At 39.8% G+C, this 15316-nt stretch overlaps 1 protein-coding gene across 2 annotated transcripts in view; it reads left to right on the top strand.

Annotated features, from left to right (window-relative positions):
• Positions 1-1324: 1324 nt before the first annotated feature.
• The window catches only part of LOC101856181 (Bloom syndrome protein homolog), a 53037-nt gene continuing 39045 nt past the window's right edge, over positions 1325-15316 (top strand). For both annotated transcript variants that reach the window (XM_005098422.3, XM_005098421.3), the window contains exons 1-6: positions 1325-1593; positions 8286-8336; positions 10495-10828; positions 12801-12889; positions 13396-13511; positions 14621-14682. In XM_005098422.3, the coding sequence (XP_005098479.1) occupies positions 8308-8336; positions 10495-10828; positions 12801-12889; positions 13396-13511; positions 14621-14682 (630 nt within the window). In that variant the 5' untranslated portion in view covers positions 1325-1593; positions 8286-8307. The remainder of the gene's footprint in view (positions 1594-8285; positions 8337-10494; positions 10829-12800; positions 12890-13395; positions 13512-14620; positions 14683-15316) is intronic.

The raw sequence follows: 15316 nt of genomic DNA, 5'->3' as shown, positions 1-15316 counted from the left end.
AACAGTACCGCCGCGGTAACCTAACGACCATATCTTCGAAAATTCTTCCAAGAAAAACGATCCGGCATTAAAATTTATTAATGATTTAAGATTACTGCAAATTGCACTACATGTATTAGGATTTGTTGTTAGAGACAAGTAGGCAAACTTATTGTTTTGGGGGTCCTGTCAAGAGCAAAAGAAAATACAAAAATTATGTACGGTATGACGTACTAAAATCATTAATTGCACTGTAAAATTTTGCTCTACAATAAACGATTGGGGGCAGGCTAGCCCAAACGAGAACGCGTTGCTGCTCTTATGTTACTGCCTTATGCAGATGAAGATACGTGATCCTTGCATGTCTTTGCAGAACAAAACTTTTTTGTAGGAGGGGCATCGCGTTGTCCAGTACTGTTACTTAAAGCATCAACGATCGACGAAACGTTTATCAAAGACGATTTAAGATTTTTAAAGAACTGGATCATTTACATGACTTACAAGTCCGGGAAAGTGTTGCTATTTGAATTGGAAATACAGTCTTAATTTCTACAAGAGTACGTATTTCTGTTTCATTAAAAAAAACTGACACTGTAGATGGGGGGGGCGTGTGTGTGTGTGTGTGTGTGTGTGTGTGTGTGTGTGTGTGTGTGTGTGAGAGAGAGAGAGAGAGAGAGAGAGAGAGAGAGATCGAGAGAGGGGGGGGAGAGATCGAGAGAGAGAGGGGGAGAGAGAGGGAGAGATCGAGAGAGAGAGAGAGGGAGAGAGAGAGAGAGAGAGAGAGAGAGAGAGGGAGAGAGAGAGAGAGAGAGAGAGAGAGATATTAGAAGACAGGAAAATAGAAAAAGACTATAGTCTAATTTAGTGCCACAGATAAGTGTGGCTTTTCAGTTGTTATTTTCTGCTCTGCTTTGGTTATTCTAGCTGTTTAATCTTTCGCAAAGCCTTTTTTTGCCACAGAACTTTGAGTGATTTGAATATCAAATGCTTTAGTGTTAGATACTGCCTTAAATTATTTACGCAATGTACCATATTTGACCCTCTGATAGGGGCATAAGTTCCACTCCTCATTTGAATAAGTTTTGGTATGCATTGTTAAGTTTTTGTTTAATTTTTTCTTTACCTCTGAGTTCATTTTCGTTCACCTATGAATAAACACCATGTAGATCTTTATGGGCTAACCACTGTCCTAAAAATAATATCTTTTGGGGGCTATAACTCGTTGCCTGCCACTCGAGACAAAGAGTAGCACTGTCACACACAAAATTAATAATCGTCCAATTTACAAACCCTTGTACACACACTATGTGAACTTCATCACGCCAAATGCTTGGTTTCCGGTCTGCTCTGCTACTCTGTACTGTTGTTGTTGACGCTGGGCTGGCGCGCCTGATGCGAAAAATGCGAAGCCGAATGGAGGAATAGACCTGATCTTACTAATCTAGATCTACCTCCTCTATTACAATTAGGGCCTACTGACTGCATATTTTCTTTTCATCGTGACCAAGGCCAAAGGCCTATAACTTGGAATTGAAGTCTGTCGTACTAGATTATCTAGATCTACTTTTTACTATGACTATCAGTGACTATGACATCTGATACTGTTTTCTGAAGGTTTGTGTCTGTTTTGTAGGAGGCCACCTCTATTCTCACCCCGGCCCCGGGTGAACAAACGTTCCATTACTACTGTTAGGCCTTGCCTACAAAAAGCGTACAATTTTGTCTGTGGGCAGTGGAGAGAGAGAGAGAGGAGTAGCGCGAGAACTTCCGGGCAAAACAAAATGGCGACCCGCGTAGTTCGGTTCGATTCGAAAAGTTAAATAGCCGTAGCATCTTTGTCTTTGTAGACGACCAAATTAACCCTCATCCTGCGGGAGCCGGATTTATGTAGCCCGATAAGCCTGTTTCGGCACCTCGCCTGCGTTCTGGTCCCGAGTCAGTGTAGCTCCTGGTTCAGCGCACGCGCAGCGCGCATCCTCTTACGTGTCATTCGGGTCCCGAGTCGGATCCCCATTCACGCAGGTCAAGTGTGTGTGCGTCAGTCTGCTTGAGTTTGTGTGCGTTTGTGGCCTTCTTCTAGAACCACCTGCGTTGGTTCGTAATCGAGGCATACGTCTCATTAAAAACATGCCAAGTTGATAGCTCTAGATGTTCGTCCAATGAAATTATAGAAGAAATTGACCCACTTAGACATGAGGAGCTCGAAAGGATAGTCAGGAAACAAGACTTCCATTTTTCTATACAAAATATTTCAAATGAGCTTGATTTTGTATGAAATGATACTAGATCTACCTGATAAAAAATTAGCTTGTTTAAATACCCTTGTGCAGGTACAAAGAACAATTTGAGTGTAAAACATTCGGAAATTGACCTAAATTATCCCTTTTCGAACCTCAGGTCATTCATAAGTAGGTAGTCCCTCCAACCGATCATGTTGCGTAGGCCCCTCCCACTGTTGACCAATAGGTAACAAATTGTCAGCTGCCATTGAGGTAAGCGTGTTATCCCTCATGAGTCAGAACCTAAGCCCCGCCCAGAACTCATACACAAATCGTGAGATGAGTGGTCACTGTTTACCCAGTCTGTGACAAAGTAACAATGGACGTCAACATGAACTTGAGACAGAAGCGTCGCTCGTTCTCTGAGTGGTGGCGACCCATGTGTTTGTTTTACCATAGCACTCGGTCCTCCTTGTCTGACACATTTCGTTTTATTGTCACCCTTGTACAAAAGCAGCAACAAAAGGGGGAAAAAAGAATTTAAGAAACACAGCGAAAACAACAACAATAACAACAACAACAATGCGGCTACCTTTGGTTGGGACCTCAGGAAGGAAGGGTTTGTTTTCTTCATCTTGATCAGTCCTGCCTAAGACGGTCACCTGTCTTTTACGGCCACTTTTCTCCTTGACAATGGGTGGCTGTCTTACACAGGTTCGACTGTACTTTACTTTGATGTCTTTCTCAGCAAGGTTTACTCAAATTACTGGGTGACTGACTCTGTCTGTAGTATGTACTGTTAAAATAGATCAACTGTACTGCAGGCCTACCTCTGAAGTCACATGCCCTTACAGAGAGAATGTCAACTAGACAGAGTTGCTCGCACAATTGTATGGATAACCATGCTGTTTGCGCATGCGTAACTCATCCGGGTAAGATTGAAGAATACCGGACCAGCGGACTGACTTTGCCTATGTCTCAACCTTAGGAATTCATGATTTTCCCGTTTTTAATATATCTCTCAATGGAGAATCTCGGACCGGTAGATCTATTCATTAAAATTTTGTCAGGGGGAAGACCCCCCTGAACCCCCCTCCCCCCTCCTCCGCCCCAACCACCCGCCCCATCTACCCCACATTCTCGCGCAATAATGTACGAGTGGTCCAGTATTCTTCAATCTTCCCCTCATCCGCGCTCCCGGTGAAATGCCAAAAACCGCGCGTTTAGTTTCGTTTTCACTTCTGCAGCCATGTAGAGTACTGTCTGTGCTATCCGTCCATCCGTACAACCCGCCCGGCTTCAAAATAATGACTATTTATGACCATATTTTTTGTCTGGTTTCTGGCTGGATCCAAGCAGCCCCTTCGACCGGGGCCGAAGGCCACATCGAGGCCGATGAATGCGCGGGGATTTTGGGATTATATACGCCTATTAATGGAAAGGATACCTCCCTATAAAGAACGCATTGAACAAAAAAAACAAAAAAATGGACATTTTGGGGTTTCTAGGCTTAAAAAATGAATTGAGTGACCCCACAAAGTGCTTAAGTGTAACTTGAGCTGTTCGGGAAATTGAAATGAGAACTTGAAGTGCTCGTTATGGATTGCAAAAAAATATACGGATTGGGTTGGAACTACATTTAGTTGACTTGGGAACTCTCTCCAGAACTCACAGCGACTGCAACGTACACGCGTGCCGAGATAGAGGCTGCTGAGACTGAGAGTAGTGAGAGTGTGGACTTGCTGGCATCAACTACTGCTTCTCCCTTGGCCTTCCCTGTTGTGTCGTCGGAATCTTAATCTCAAGCATCCGGTTCAGTTTTTCTGTGGTTTTGTCTTCTATGGATGAATCGGATGAGGATGCTCTGTTTTTTTATTTGGGTGTAAATCTCGATGTTGATAGCAGCAGCTAAGACAGCTCACGTTTTTTGGACCAAATACAAATTCATATTTATACGCCTTTGGTCCTACTGTAATATAGTTCTGTTTTCAAACGTCAATAGCTCAACTTTGTGGCAAAAATGAAGGCCATTATATTGTGTTCAGCATGCAAAATACTACTAACTTGCAAAAAAAGTATATAAAACGTATACCATGAGACGGATGCATGAGTTTAAAAAAAAAATGCAGGGCTCCCCTTTACGCACATTTGTGCATATATTACCCCTTAAACCTGCAAATTACCCCCTTAAAGTTTTGGTGGTGCGTGAGCTTTACGCTTTAAAATTTCGTTTCGGGGGTTTGCATACGCTTTAAAACTCAGGTAGTGTGCGTCTTGCAATCGTCATTTCCCCCCTTCTCTACCTCGAAGCCGAGTCAATGATTTAACAACACACCCACACACATAACACCATAGTCACCTTTTGTCTGGGACTCTGTGTCAGAAGCAGAAGACCTAGAATCTACTCATCAGCTGCACGCAGTTCCCGGCGACACCGGCTTGCTGGAGCACAGTCTAAGCTCCACCCACATTGTGGTCGGTCGCATTATATTTGCCGGTGTCGTGCCTTGAGTTTACCCTTGCCGTGAGATTACCCCCATCCTTCTTTAACACACTAGATCTAGTAAACTTGAATTGTCCACCATCGAACGACTGGGATGGCTCTGAAGAATAAGGAATTAGTTTATTTTCCAAACCTGCCACTCATCCCAATGTATTCGGGATATCCAGATTTTTTGCCCCAAATTTCCAAGCATCTCGATTTTCCCTATGTTGATCCCGAGTATTCGGATTTTTATTTTTTTATTTTTTATTTTTGGTTCCGTCTGTTGTGTCGGATTTTTTTGTAAAATCTTACTCAGCCTTCTTTTTTGTCGTGGGAAGCACTCGTTAAACTTTTTGTCAGCAGAAACTCGAAGCACTATTTTCCTAAATGTCTATGTCGAATTTAGTTGTTGTGTTGGATCTTTGTACGCCAGTGTTGTTTCAAGAAACATGTATAATGGAAGTAGTATTGGTTGGGAATTCCGACGTGGGACATTCTCAAGACCTAGGCCCTAAATCATAATCATATTCGCTTTTATTTTTGTTTCAACTCAGAATTCTCCGATGATGGCCTGACCAATAGCTGTTTAGTTTAAATTGCGAAGCACAAATGGTCAATATTATTCGTAGTTTTGCTATTACTTTCAAAACAAGCTTTATCCGAGTTCTGGTTAGCCGGGCTCATCATCAAGACCCGTCAGTAAAACTCTTTCAATTGCGCTTTCGCACCACGTGACATGTCTCCCACCAAAGTGAGTTCCGCGTGTGTCGTGGACCGTCCGTGTACGGGGTCAATTTTAGTTCATGCACACCGGCTGAAGCGTCTTTCGGGACTTATCTGGGGGGGGGTATTAAACTAGGACAGCTTGACGTGATACTTCAGGATTTTAAAAAAACAATGGTAAAACGCACACGCATACATTCACACCCCCCCCCCCCCCCACACACACACACACACAAACAAAAATACATCCCTGGAAATTGTTTAAGTCAGTTTGGCAGTGACCTTGGTGATTTGTCGTTGATCCCGATTTTTTCCCCCCACTGAGATCCTGACTTTTAGTTTTTTTAGTGTTAGTAGAGGTTTTACGGCGCTCACAACTGCATAAGGTCATATGAGCACCAAGGGGTGGATGTCAACAGAGAAGTCTTTACAGGGAATCAGACTTACTCTGCTCTCCTCTCTAGCCTCAACAGCACAAAGTCTGCTTTGACTATCAAGGCACCCCGGAAATAACGGGTCACAAGAGTGTGACAAACATACAGAAGAAGTAGAGGAAATGACGATAATAAGGATTAGGAAAGAAAAGGCAGCACAGTTATGAGTATGACGTTGTTAGATCAGCCCATTTACAATTCTACTGAGCACCAGAACGAGAAATGTCCCCCCTTTGGGAATGACCTAAAGACACTTCAGTCAGTGGCACCGCCCCCGGGGGGTGATCCTGACTTTTAGATTTCATTGATGGGCAGGTCTGATTTTCTTTGTGCATTACAGTTGGAATTGACCCCTTTTGGTTTGTAAAATTTATTTTATTTTTGATTGGCTCAACCACCACCACCCTTCCCCCCTCCAAATGGACACAACTCTAAGTGTAGTCAATATTACTCATTTATTTCTTGCTGTTACTAAGAAACCTTTAGTTAATTAAAAAATTGTTAGCATTCAATCATAGTAAGGGTCACTATATGTGTGTCTTAGTTTAGTTTAGTACAGGGTTTTATGGCACTCGAAACTGCATACGGTCATATGAGCGCGCGAAGCACAAATTGGTAGCATTCGCAACAGTTCACTGCACGGTTGGTCAACAATTAGACTTTAAAATGCTAAAATACTAAAATTCAGTGTAAATATATTTGCGCTTTAAAACAACTCTTATAAATAACAATAAAAATTTTGTGAATGTGCGTGCGTGTGAGTTAAATGTTTACATGCAAAAATTCTTACTTTAAAATTAGAAAATAATTGACTTTTACCCTTTAAGTTTCTAAAACAAGGGTTTAAATACCCCTTAAGATAGAAAACCAAAATGTGAAAGAACCTCTTAAGTTGGTCTGAAAAGGGGAGCCCTGAAATGGGAAACAAAAACGGAGGTCGACTAAAAAAGCTGAATGAGTTGCCAGGGTGAAAAGGCCACCAAAGGTCCTAACCCATTAAGACTAATTTTGGCACTATTTTAACGTTTTTCAATGTGCTGAGATGTGTACCAAACTGATGGGAATAGAGAGAGGAATCTGATATTTATTTAAATCAATTACAATGACCTATTCTGATTGTATTGTATTTTCCCTCTGAGAAAAACGCATGAGAAAAAAATTGCCAGTGCATTTAATTTGTTTTCCCCAAACATCGCACTCACATCAGAGCTATCCACCTAAACTTACATGAGTTGGTGAGGCCAACAAGTTCACTCTAGGCGAGATTACATCGAACTGTGAACATTTCCCTGACCTCTGCAGCAGTTGTTGTCTCTTCTCCCGAATTAACAAGACTGACTGAATTTTATTTCATGTAGTCAAAACACAATGTGCGTAATAACATAACAAAGGCAGGGAGTTCGGTTAGAGATGGAAAGCAGTAAATTTTAGACAGGTAAAGGGGAAGAACAACTAGATAAGTGTTGATGTTGAGACTCACGATAGGATAAGAAGTGAAAATTAAAATGGCATACTATACCTCAATGCCACTATGATTGGTCATCCAGGTTGACCATTCTTTGCTCGCCATTTAAAGTCATATAAACCCACTCAAAGGTCACGTCAAGTCAGTTCAGTTTAGAGTAAAGGGAGACCATTTTACAGGTTGTGGGCCTATGGGTTACTGGATTCTTCCCTTGGTGTGTCAGCTAAGATCCCGTTCGCCTAAGAATTCTTGCTTCTGAGCACCGGGATCTTAGGCGGAGTATAAGTGCTGTATTTTTTTAAACAAATTTTTGAAAGGCTGAGGCCTATTTTTAACACTTTCATTTTTTGGTGCCTCAATCCACAAGAGAATGAGAATGAACTCACAGTACTTATACTCTTTTTCATTGCCTTTGTCACTTTGTCAGATACTACCAAAATTTTGGTCCATGTTTTCTCTGTTGATTCAGCATCCTGAATGAATATATTGAACTGAATGGGTTTCATGAAAGCACACCAGAAACTCAAGATAACAATAACATCATGTTGGTTTTTCCAAGACATCTGTTTTTTTATTCTGGTAAATCCAAGGGAATATTTTTGACCATACTAAGAATTTCACTTGATGATATAATCTACTAATTAATAATGTTGTTGGGGACCTTCTAGCTCTTGAAACACTACGATTTCTTTGATTGGTGTAATGTTTTATTGTTTACAAGTAGGTTTGACAGTGCGCATGAGCAAGTCTGCTGTTGAATGGTAGGATACATTGAACCATCTTTTGCGGCGACATAATATTCAACAAAACCTCAGGGGAAAGTATTGCTAATTTTTGTTATATTGGCATACAGTTCAGCTGTAGCATGATGCGGTGTGTTAAATTTCATTGCACTTCTAAATGCCACCTTATTGTCATATATTGTCATGAAAATTTGTGTTGAGTTTTAAGTTAAAATACTGTTTCTTTATGTATTTCAGCTAGATAAAACAAGTCTATGAAATGGCTGCTGAAAAAGCTACCTTCAAAGGGTGAGTACAAATTTTTTTAACTTTTTGCTCTTTTTACTTTAATAGTAAATTATTTCTTGTAAAAGTTCTAATGAAATGATGTAGTATTTTTTTTGTTTCGTACTTCCCTTTCAAAATGACAGGCTATGGTGATGTATCTAGTCTCATATTAATGAAGCTCCGACAAAATTACTTCTTTGTACTGTATTTAAAACTCTTTTCTTGTAGTGGAATTGAAGTTTGACGGTGAGATAGGAAAAGTAGAATTCACAGTTTACAAGCTTGCAAGACAATGATTTTGATAAAATAGTCGAACCTGTCTTAACGGAAACCTGTGTAAAAGGGAAACCCGTCTTAACGGAATCTCCCCGCTCCTCCCTTGATACATTCCTTTTTGATTAACTGTATAAAACGGAAACCTGTCCAACGCAGAAACGGAGAGAAAAATCCGCTCCTTTCCAAGGGAGTTTACCTGTCTAAGACGGAAAATCTTTTGCTCGTTCAGTCCTGATTTGGAACAAACTCGCAAGTTTGGTTCCTTCCGCCAGCTCTAAACTTAACCCTATGCTGTCGGACGAGGAAGGGGGGTAGGGGTGCATTTGGGGGGTAGATATTACCCCATCTATGTGAAACCTGAGCGATGAAGATGGTCAGGATGGTGTGGATGTGACATCTCACGAGTGTCAGAGCCAGTGAAAGTGCTCGAGTGGCTCTCCAGCGCGAAAATTTTCATTGGTAGCCAGAGATGTGAAATTAGTTTGATCAATGCCTGCCGCCCTGATCATACAGCCAGCCAAGAAAAGAGTTCCTTGAATCGTTGTTTCATGGCAGTGAAGGGTGGCATTGGTTGAATGTGCTTATTACACTGACAGGTGGGGCTACGAGTGGAAGCAAAGGAGATGTTCAAATGTTTGTTTTTAATAAGGTCAAACAGTGGTCTGGTCCAATGAAATGCAAGCACTGGTGGTAATTGGATAAATAAGACTGACCAGAGAAGATAGCAGCTGAGAGGTGGGAAGTTTTAACCACCTGTGAGTGCTTGCCGACCAGACAAGCAACCCTTGATCCCACCGGCTATGCCTTTGACCCCCCCCCCCCCCCCAATCTCCACCCACTAAATTCCCCTGTCTTAGACGCAATTTTTTTCTGGCTCCCTTGCGATTCCGTTTTCCACAGGTTCGACTGTATATTTGTTATACAATTGATGATACAAAGATGGCCAGTTGTGTGTTTTTCCATGCTTTTTTGTCTTTTGTTTTTTTGCTGCCATGCTGCGGGTTGTCTCCTAGAATAGCCAGATACTGCAACAATTATGTATAGACATTTTCTATCTTGGACAAGTGAAATTACGGGGGGATGGGGGGGGGGGGTCCAGAGGTCCCGCCTACACACTATGAGATCAATGGTTACCTGCTCGGTTGAAAAGCAGCAGTCAAAACTTCGCACCTGCCAAATACTTCCTTGCCGGCTCTATAATCACATGTGTCAGTCTCTCATAAAAACCCATTGCCACCTGTTCTTGCCATAATCAGACCTCTGTGTGGCTAATTTTATACAGAAACGGTTGCAAATCTCCTGTTTCCATTCTTAGCCTCACTGATTGATGTAATAAGCACAGTCAATCTATGCCACTCTTTCCCTGTAAGCAGCAATGATCAAGGTAGTGATCAAATTCATTTCACACCTTTAACTAACCAAGAAAATTTCTTTGCTTGAGAGCCACTTGTGCACTTTCTCAAGTATAAGTGAGATTTCTCACCTACAACACCCTGACCAGCTGCACCGCTCAGGGCTCACATGGATGGGGTAAAAGCTACATGTACCTCCAATCCGCACCCTTTCCCCACTTCCTTGCCTGGCAGGGGGACATAAAGGTTAAAGCCAATGGAATCAAACTTGGGAGTTTGTTTCAAATCAGGACTTAACAGGCAAAGCATTTTTGCCATCTCTTTGGATTTCCGGGTTAAGCAGGTTTCTGATTTAGGTGTGTATTATCTATAGGGGAATTTATCATGGAGGGAGTAGGGAGATTCCATGATGAAAAGTTTCCAATAAGGAAGGTTTGACTGTATTGACAAGCAAAGAGAAGAGATTTTGTACCAGCACTCCTTCTAGAGTTCCTTTTAGGTCAATTTATTATAATTCATCACAAGCATGTTTTTCATTTTGTGTTTCCAAGGTTCACATTTAAAAGGGCAGCTTCAAAGTCAGCTGTTCCTGGTTCAACTCTTCCAAAAGGGACAAGTGACAGAAAGACTACCCCAGTCTCCCTTCCTTCAGGAAATAAGGGCTCATCAAGTGATATCAGAATTACCAGTGCACCTCTTTCGTCAGACAGAAAGGCCATACCTCACCTTGGCAAATCTATCAGTGCACCAATTTCATCTGGAAGTAGGTCTACACCTTGCGATGGCAAATCTCCCAGTGCACTGTTATCATCAGGAGGTAGGGCTACCAGTGCACCGCTTTCATCAGGAAGTAAAGCTGCATGTCACGATGGAGAAAAGAAACAGGTATTTGACGAAACATGTGTGGATTGTTTAGTTCTCGGAAAGTGTACTGGTTCCAATTTTCTTTTAAAGTGGAATCTCAGTCATTGGAGTACAGATGCATTTTGAGTGACTGTGTTTTAAGTACCTTGGCTTGCAACATTATCGCGGACTCCCCCCCCCCCGGAACTTCTCCCAAAATGAGACTTTTTAAAAGATTTTTATAAAGAAGAACGACACTTACTGATTCGAAAGAATTGTTTACTTAAGGGAGGTGAAGTCTTCAGAATAACATCACATTTAGTTCTAGCATCTACATTTTGACAGGTCTGTTTCATTCTGCTGAATTTCACAGCTGATCATTAAATGAGAAGACTCTTTGTGTCTAGCATCGGTACACCTTATCACTCCAGGTTATATTCGTATCGTGTAGAGATAGCTTTAAATGACATTTGACGACAGGACTGCATGTGTTCTAAATATCAACACATTCATTCAGTGCACGTGGGAAGGGTGTTAATGTTTGGTTCATTTTATAATTCTGTTTCTTTTCAGTTTTCCTTTTGAGTATTGAAGCTTTTATAGAGAAAATTTTATCTCTTATATCGGTACTACTCTTTTCTGCTGAGTTATGTCGAATTTTGTCAAAGAATGAACTGACTGGCCTGTTTACCTGTAGCTTCCATTCATGAGTCAGTTGATTTATCTCTCTTTCTATGTTCTATATCTGATGACTATATCTGATCATACCTGTATGTGTTTGTGTAGACTTTGAGTGAGAGAGAAATCATGACACTTTGTTTTGGATTCCATTTTAAAAGTTAGACCCAGACTGATCAATGGCAGAGCTGATAATAATAATAATAATAAATTACATTTATATAGCGCTCCACCCCAATTAAAGTACACAGGCTCTGAGTGCTTTACAATACAGTACAATGTACAGCAGTAATATAAAACATTGCGTTCTGACTAACAGAAAATCACTTCAAATATTTATCTTATTAATTTAAAAACAAAAATGACTTCAGCTGACATTTGAATGAATCAAAAGATTTGATCTCTCTTAAAGTACTTGGCAAAGCATTCCTGATCTTGGGGCCTTGATATTCAAATGCCCTTTCACCCATTGTTTTAAGTTCCATAGATGGTAAAAGAAATTTCTTTTTGTCAGCTGATGACCTTAAACTGCGAGTTGGAATTTACAGTCATAACAGATTTGATAAATATGATGGAGCATTATCATTCAAGCATTTGTGACATAGTGTGACCAACTTGTACACAATTCATTTCTAAACAGGAAGCCAATGCAATGTCCGTAAAAGAAGTTTAGCAGAGTCTCGCTTTCTTTTTCGTAAAACTTAATGTGCAGCATTGTGTTGGACAGTTTGAAGTCTTTTAACTTTCTTCAGTGATATTCCTGATAACAAGGAGTTACAATAATCGAGTCTTGATAAGACTAAGTTAGTTACTAGTAAAGCAGTGTACTTAGTATTGATTAGATGACATATTTTACTAATTTTTCTTATTTCTAAATACATGCAGCTGATCAGATGATTTACCTCAGCCGACATTGACAGGGAATCAATATAGATGCCAAGATTCTTAACTTTTCTTGAAAATGCAATTTTCGCATCACCAGTTGTCATGTGGTCATGGTCAACCTCATTAACAGACTTTGCACTGCCTGCCAGAATGACTTCTGGTTTATCATCATTCAACATCAATTTGTTTTTGTTCATCCAGTTTTTCACTGAGGCAATACAATTTTCAGCCCGATGGACATGTTCATCCAAGTTGGTAAACATTGTTGAACCATAAATTTGGGTATCATCAGCATAGAAATAACACTTTAAGTCATAAGTGATACTTACTTACTTTTTGTGGTGTAAATCTGTCGTCCTTTTTCTTTGTATTTTTTTAAAATTCAGTTAGCAAGTCACATGTAGTTTGTATGACAAGTTCTTGACCTTCTGTATTTTACAATATTTTTCAGCCCATGAGTAAAAGTGGAAGCTTCCAAACTTCCATGACATCTTTTGCAAAGAACAAACCTGTGGCTGTTGCTGCTGTAAAACCCCAGCGGTAAGGCTATTACTTAACAATATAGGATATGCTTTAATATTTGAAAAAGGAACTTTTTAGTAAACCTCTCCATGTATACATTCATTATTTGAGTTGCCAACTTAGAATTTACACTGACACTGCTTTGCTTTAACTTGACATTTTAGCTCGTGAAAGGGGAAAGTATACTGGAAGAATATTTTGAAAGTTTAATCATTGTTTTGTATGTGCATGTGTTCAGATTAAGATTGAGATTCACATTAAAATTTCAGTTGTTGTGTTCATGAACTACAGAGTAAAGTTTCTTACCAGAAATGTTTTTAGGATGTGCAGTCGAAGTTGCTCAAACAACTACCTGTCACAGACAGTCTGTCTAAAATGACCACTTTTCTCCCCAACAACGAGTAGTCCCCTTGGCCAGGGTCAACTAAAGTTTAAACTAACGGCAAGGGCAAATTTTTATTTAGTTTTCTGTGTGTTTCTTACCTGGACACATGTAACTGACTTTATTTGTTGTTTCTTCGCAGTGCACTTCCTCCCCAAGTGATGAAAGAAGATGTATCAACCACTGGGTTGACCAGAGATTTACCGGTTGAAATCTTTGATGATGATGATGATTTCGAGACTTTACCTTTCTCACAGAGTATGTATTTTATGTGTTGTATTGATTTTTTTTTTTATACATTTTTTTTTTCAATAAGACGGGAGAAGATTTAGAATATTTGTGCTTATTTTTTTTTAAATCTGGATATATTACATCTTCCATACAGTTTATGAATTTTCTAATCATAGAAAAGTTCCAGTACCCACCGTTTTGACGTAAAAGGAAGATTTTAGAATCACAGAGAGGTTCCAGTTTATGTCTTTCTAATGATCTATAGATTCTGCATTCACAGAATTGTCTATGGTGTTTTTTAGATCGGTTTTGTTTTAAAACTCGAATGCCCTGTGTATATTGTGCCTTCATTAAGAGATGCTTGTAAACCAGAGAGAAGGAGGGAGAGAAACAGAATTTGGAAGACACCCATATGAGTCTGCACCACATGCATGTAGCTTCAGCATGCCATAATAATAGCCCATGTCATTACCATAGTTTAAGGGGAGGAGCGACCCTTGATTTTTGCAGATTTTGGGTCAGGCTATGCAAATTTTATGTTGGCTGATTTTTTAAGATCGATCAGTATTTTGACTAAAAATAGCATAGAGACAACTGAGAAAGTCTTTATTCTCCAGGTAAATTGCCTTTGAAAACATTAGGATGGATTAATATAGTAAGTCGGGGGGAATTCAGAATTTCTCCAACAAGCCTTCTCAATTTCTTATTATAATTCAGGAATTTGTCAGTAGATTTTGACCCTTTTATGACCATTTAAAACATGTCATTGTCTAATTAATTAAGGTCATTATCGTTTCACATTGATGATATAAATGTGACAGGTACTGAAAGTTGATATACAGTTGAATCTGCTTGAACAGCCATTTGTATTAGGCAGTCACCTGTACAAACGGCCACTGACCATTTCCTCCCTTTGCTATTTTTTTACATTATAATGACATTGTATTGTATAAGATGGCCACTTTTTTCCCGGACAATGGGTTGCCATCTTAATTTCGAGTGTGTTTATCTTTTCTTTTGTATCAATTGCAAATCCTACAGCTTTTGGATCGATTTCACTATCCCATTTCTTTTTTAACAAGATGAGGAGTCAATGCTAACATTTAACCTTCTTTTTTCTTTCTTATTCGCTGAAGGTGATCATCAATCTGTTGTGGCAGCACACAGGGGAGAGAGAAGCCCAAAGAGACGTAGGAAGGTATTGCAAACCTCTCTGTTCACTGTTTATGTAAAAAGCTTTGTGTGCATGATTATGAAATTTAAACGGCCTTGAAATTTTTTAATAACGTTTGTTGTTTTTTCGTACTTTTCTTTTATATATATGCGGTGGCTTGGAAACACTAGATGGCAGACTCACAAAAATAAAGCAAGGTCAGCCCAAAAATCATAAGAAATCAGCCTTTTATCAAATTTGAACATGTCAACTTATAACATGACTTTGTCTCTCTTCACCAAGATGTAAATATTTACTCGGCTATAGACAGCGAAAGATCTTGTCAGTTTATTAGTGTTTGAGCTCTGAATCGGCTGCTTGCACTGTATGCTTCCTGGGAATTTGAAAATGTTTCTGAGAGTTCTAGGAACTGCTGGGAATAATACAGATTGTTAAACATGTAGAGCTTGTTGGGTGGGAATTTGTGCTGTACCAGTGCTTTTTATTATTTATTATTATCAGCCTATTATCGACTAAAAAGGATATCACTGTGCTTTGTAGTCAATAGACACGAACAACATCAAATCTAATTGGCTGAAACATAACACTGATATCCAGTCTTAAAGCCTGAAAGATCAGAAACCTAGCCCATTTTCTTGCTTTACTCTCCCAGCCCCCC

The sequence above is a fragment of the Aplysia californica genome, unplaced genomic scaffold (assembly GCF_000002075.1).
Source record: "Aplysia californica isolate F4 #8 unplaced genomic scaffold, AplCal3.0 scaffold00182, whole genome shotgun sequence".
In the NCBI taxonomy this organism is placed as follows: Eukaryota; Metazoa; Mollusca; class Gastropoda; order Aplysiida; family Aplysiidae; genus Aplysia; species Aplysia californica.
The sequence above is the reverse complement of the archived record's forward strand: the minus strand, read 5'-3'. Positions and strand labels throughout refer to the sequence as shown.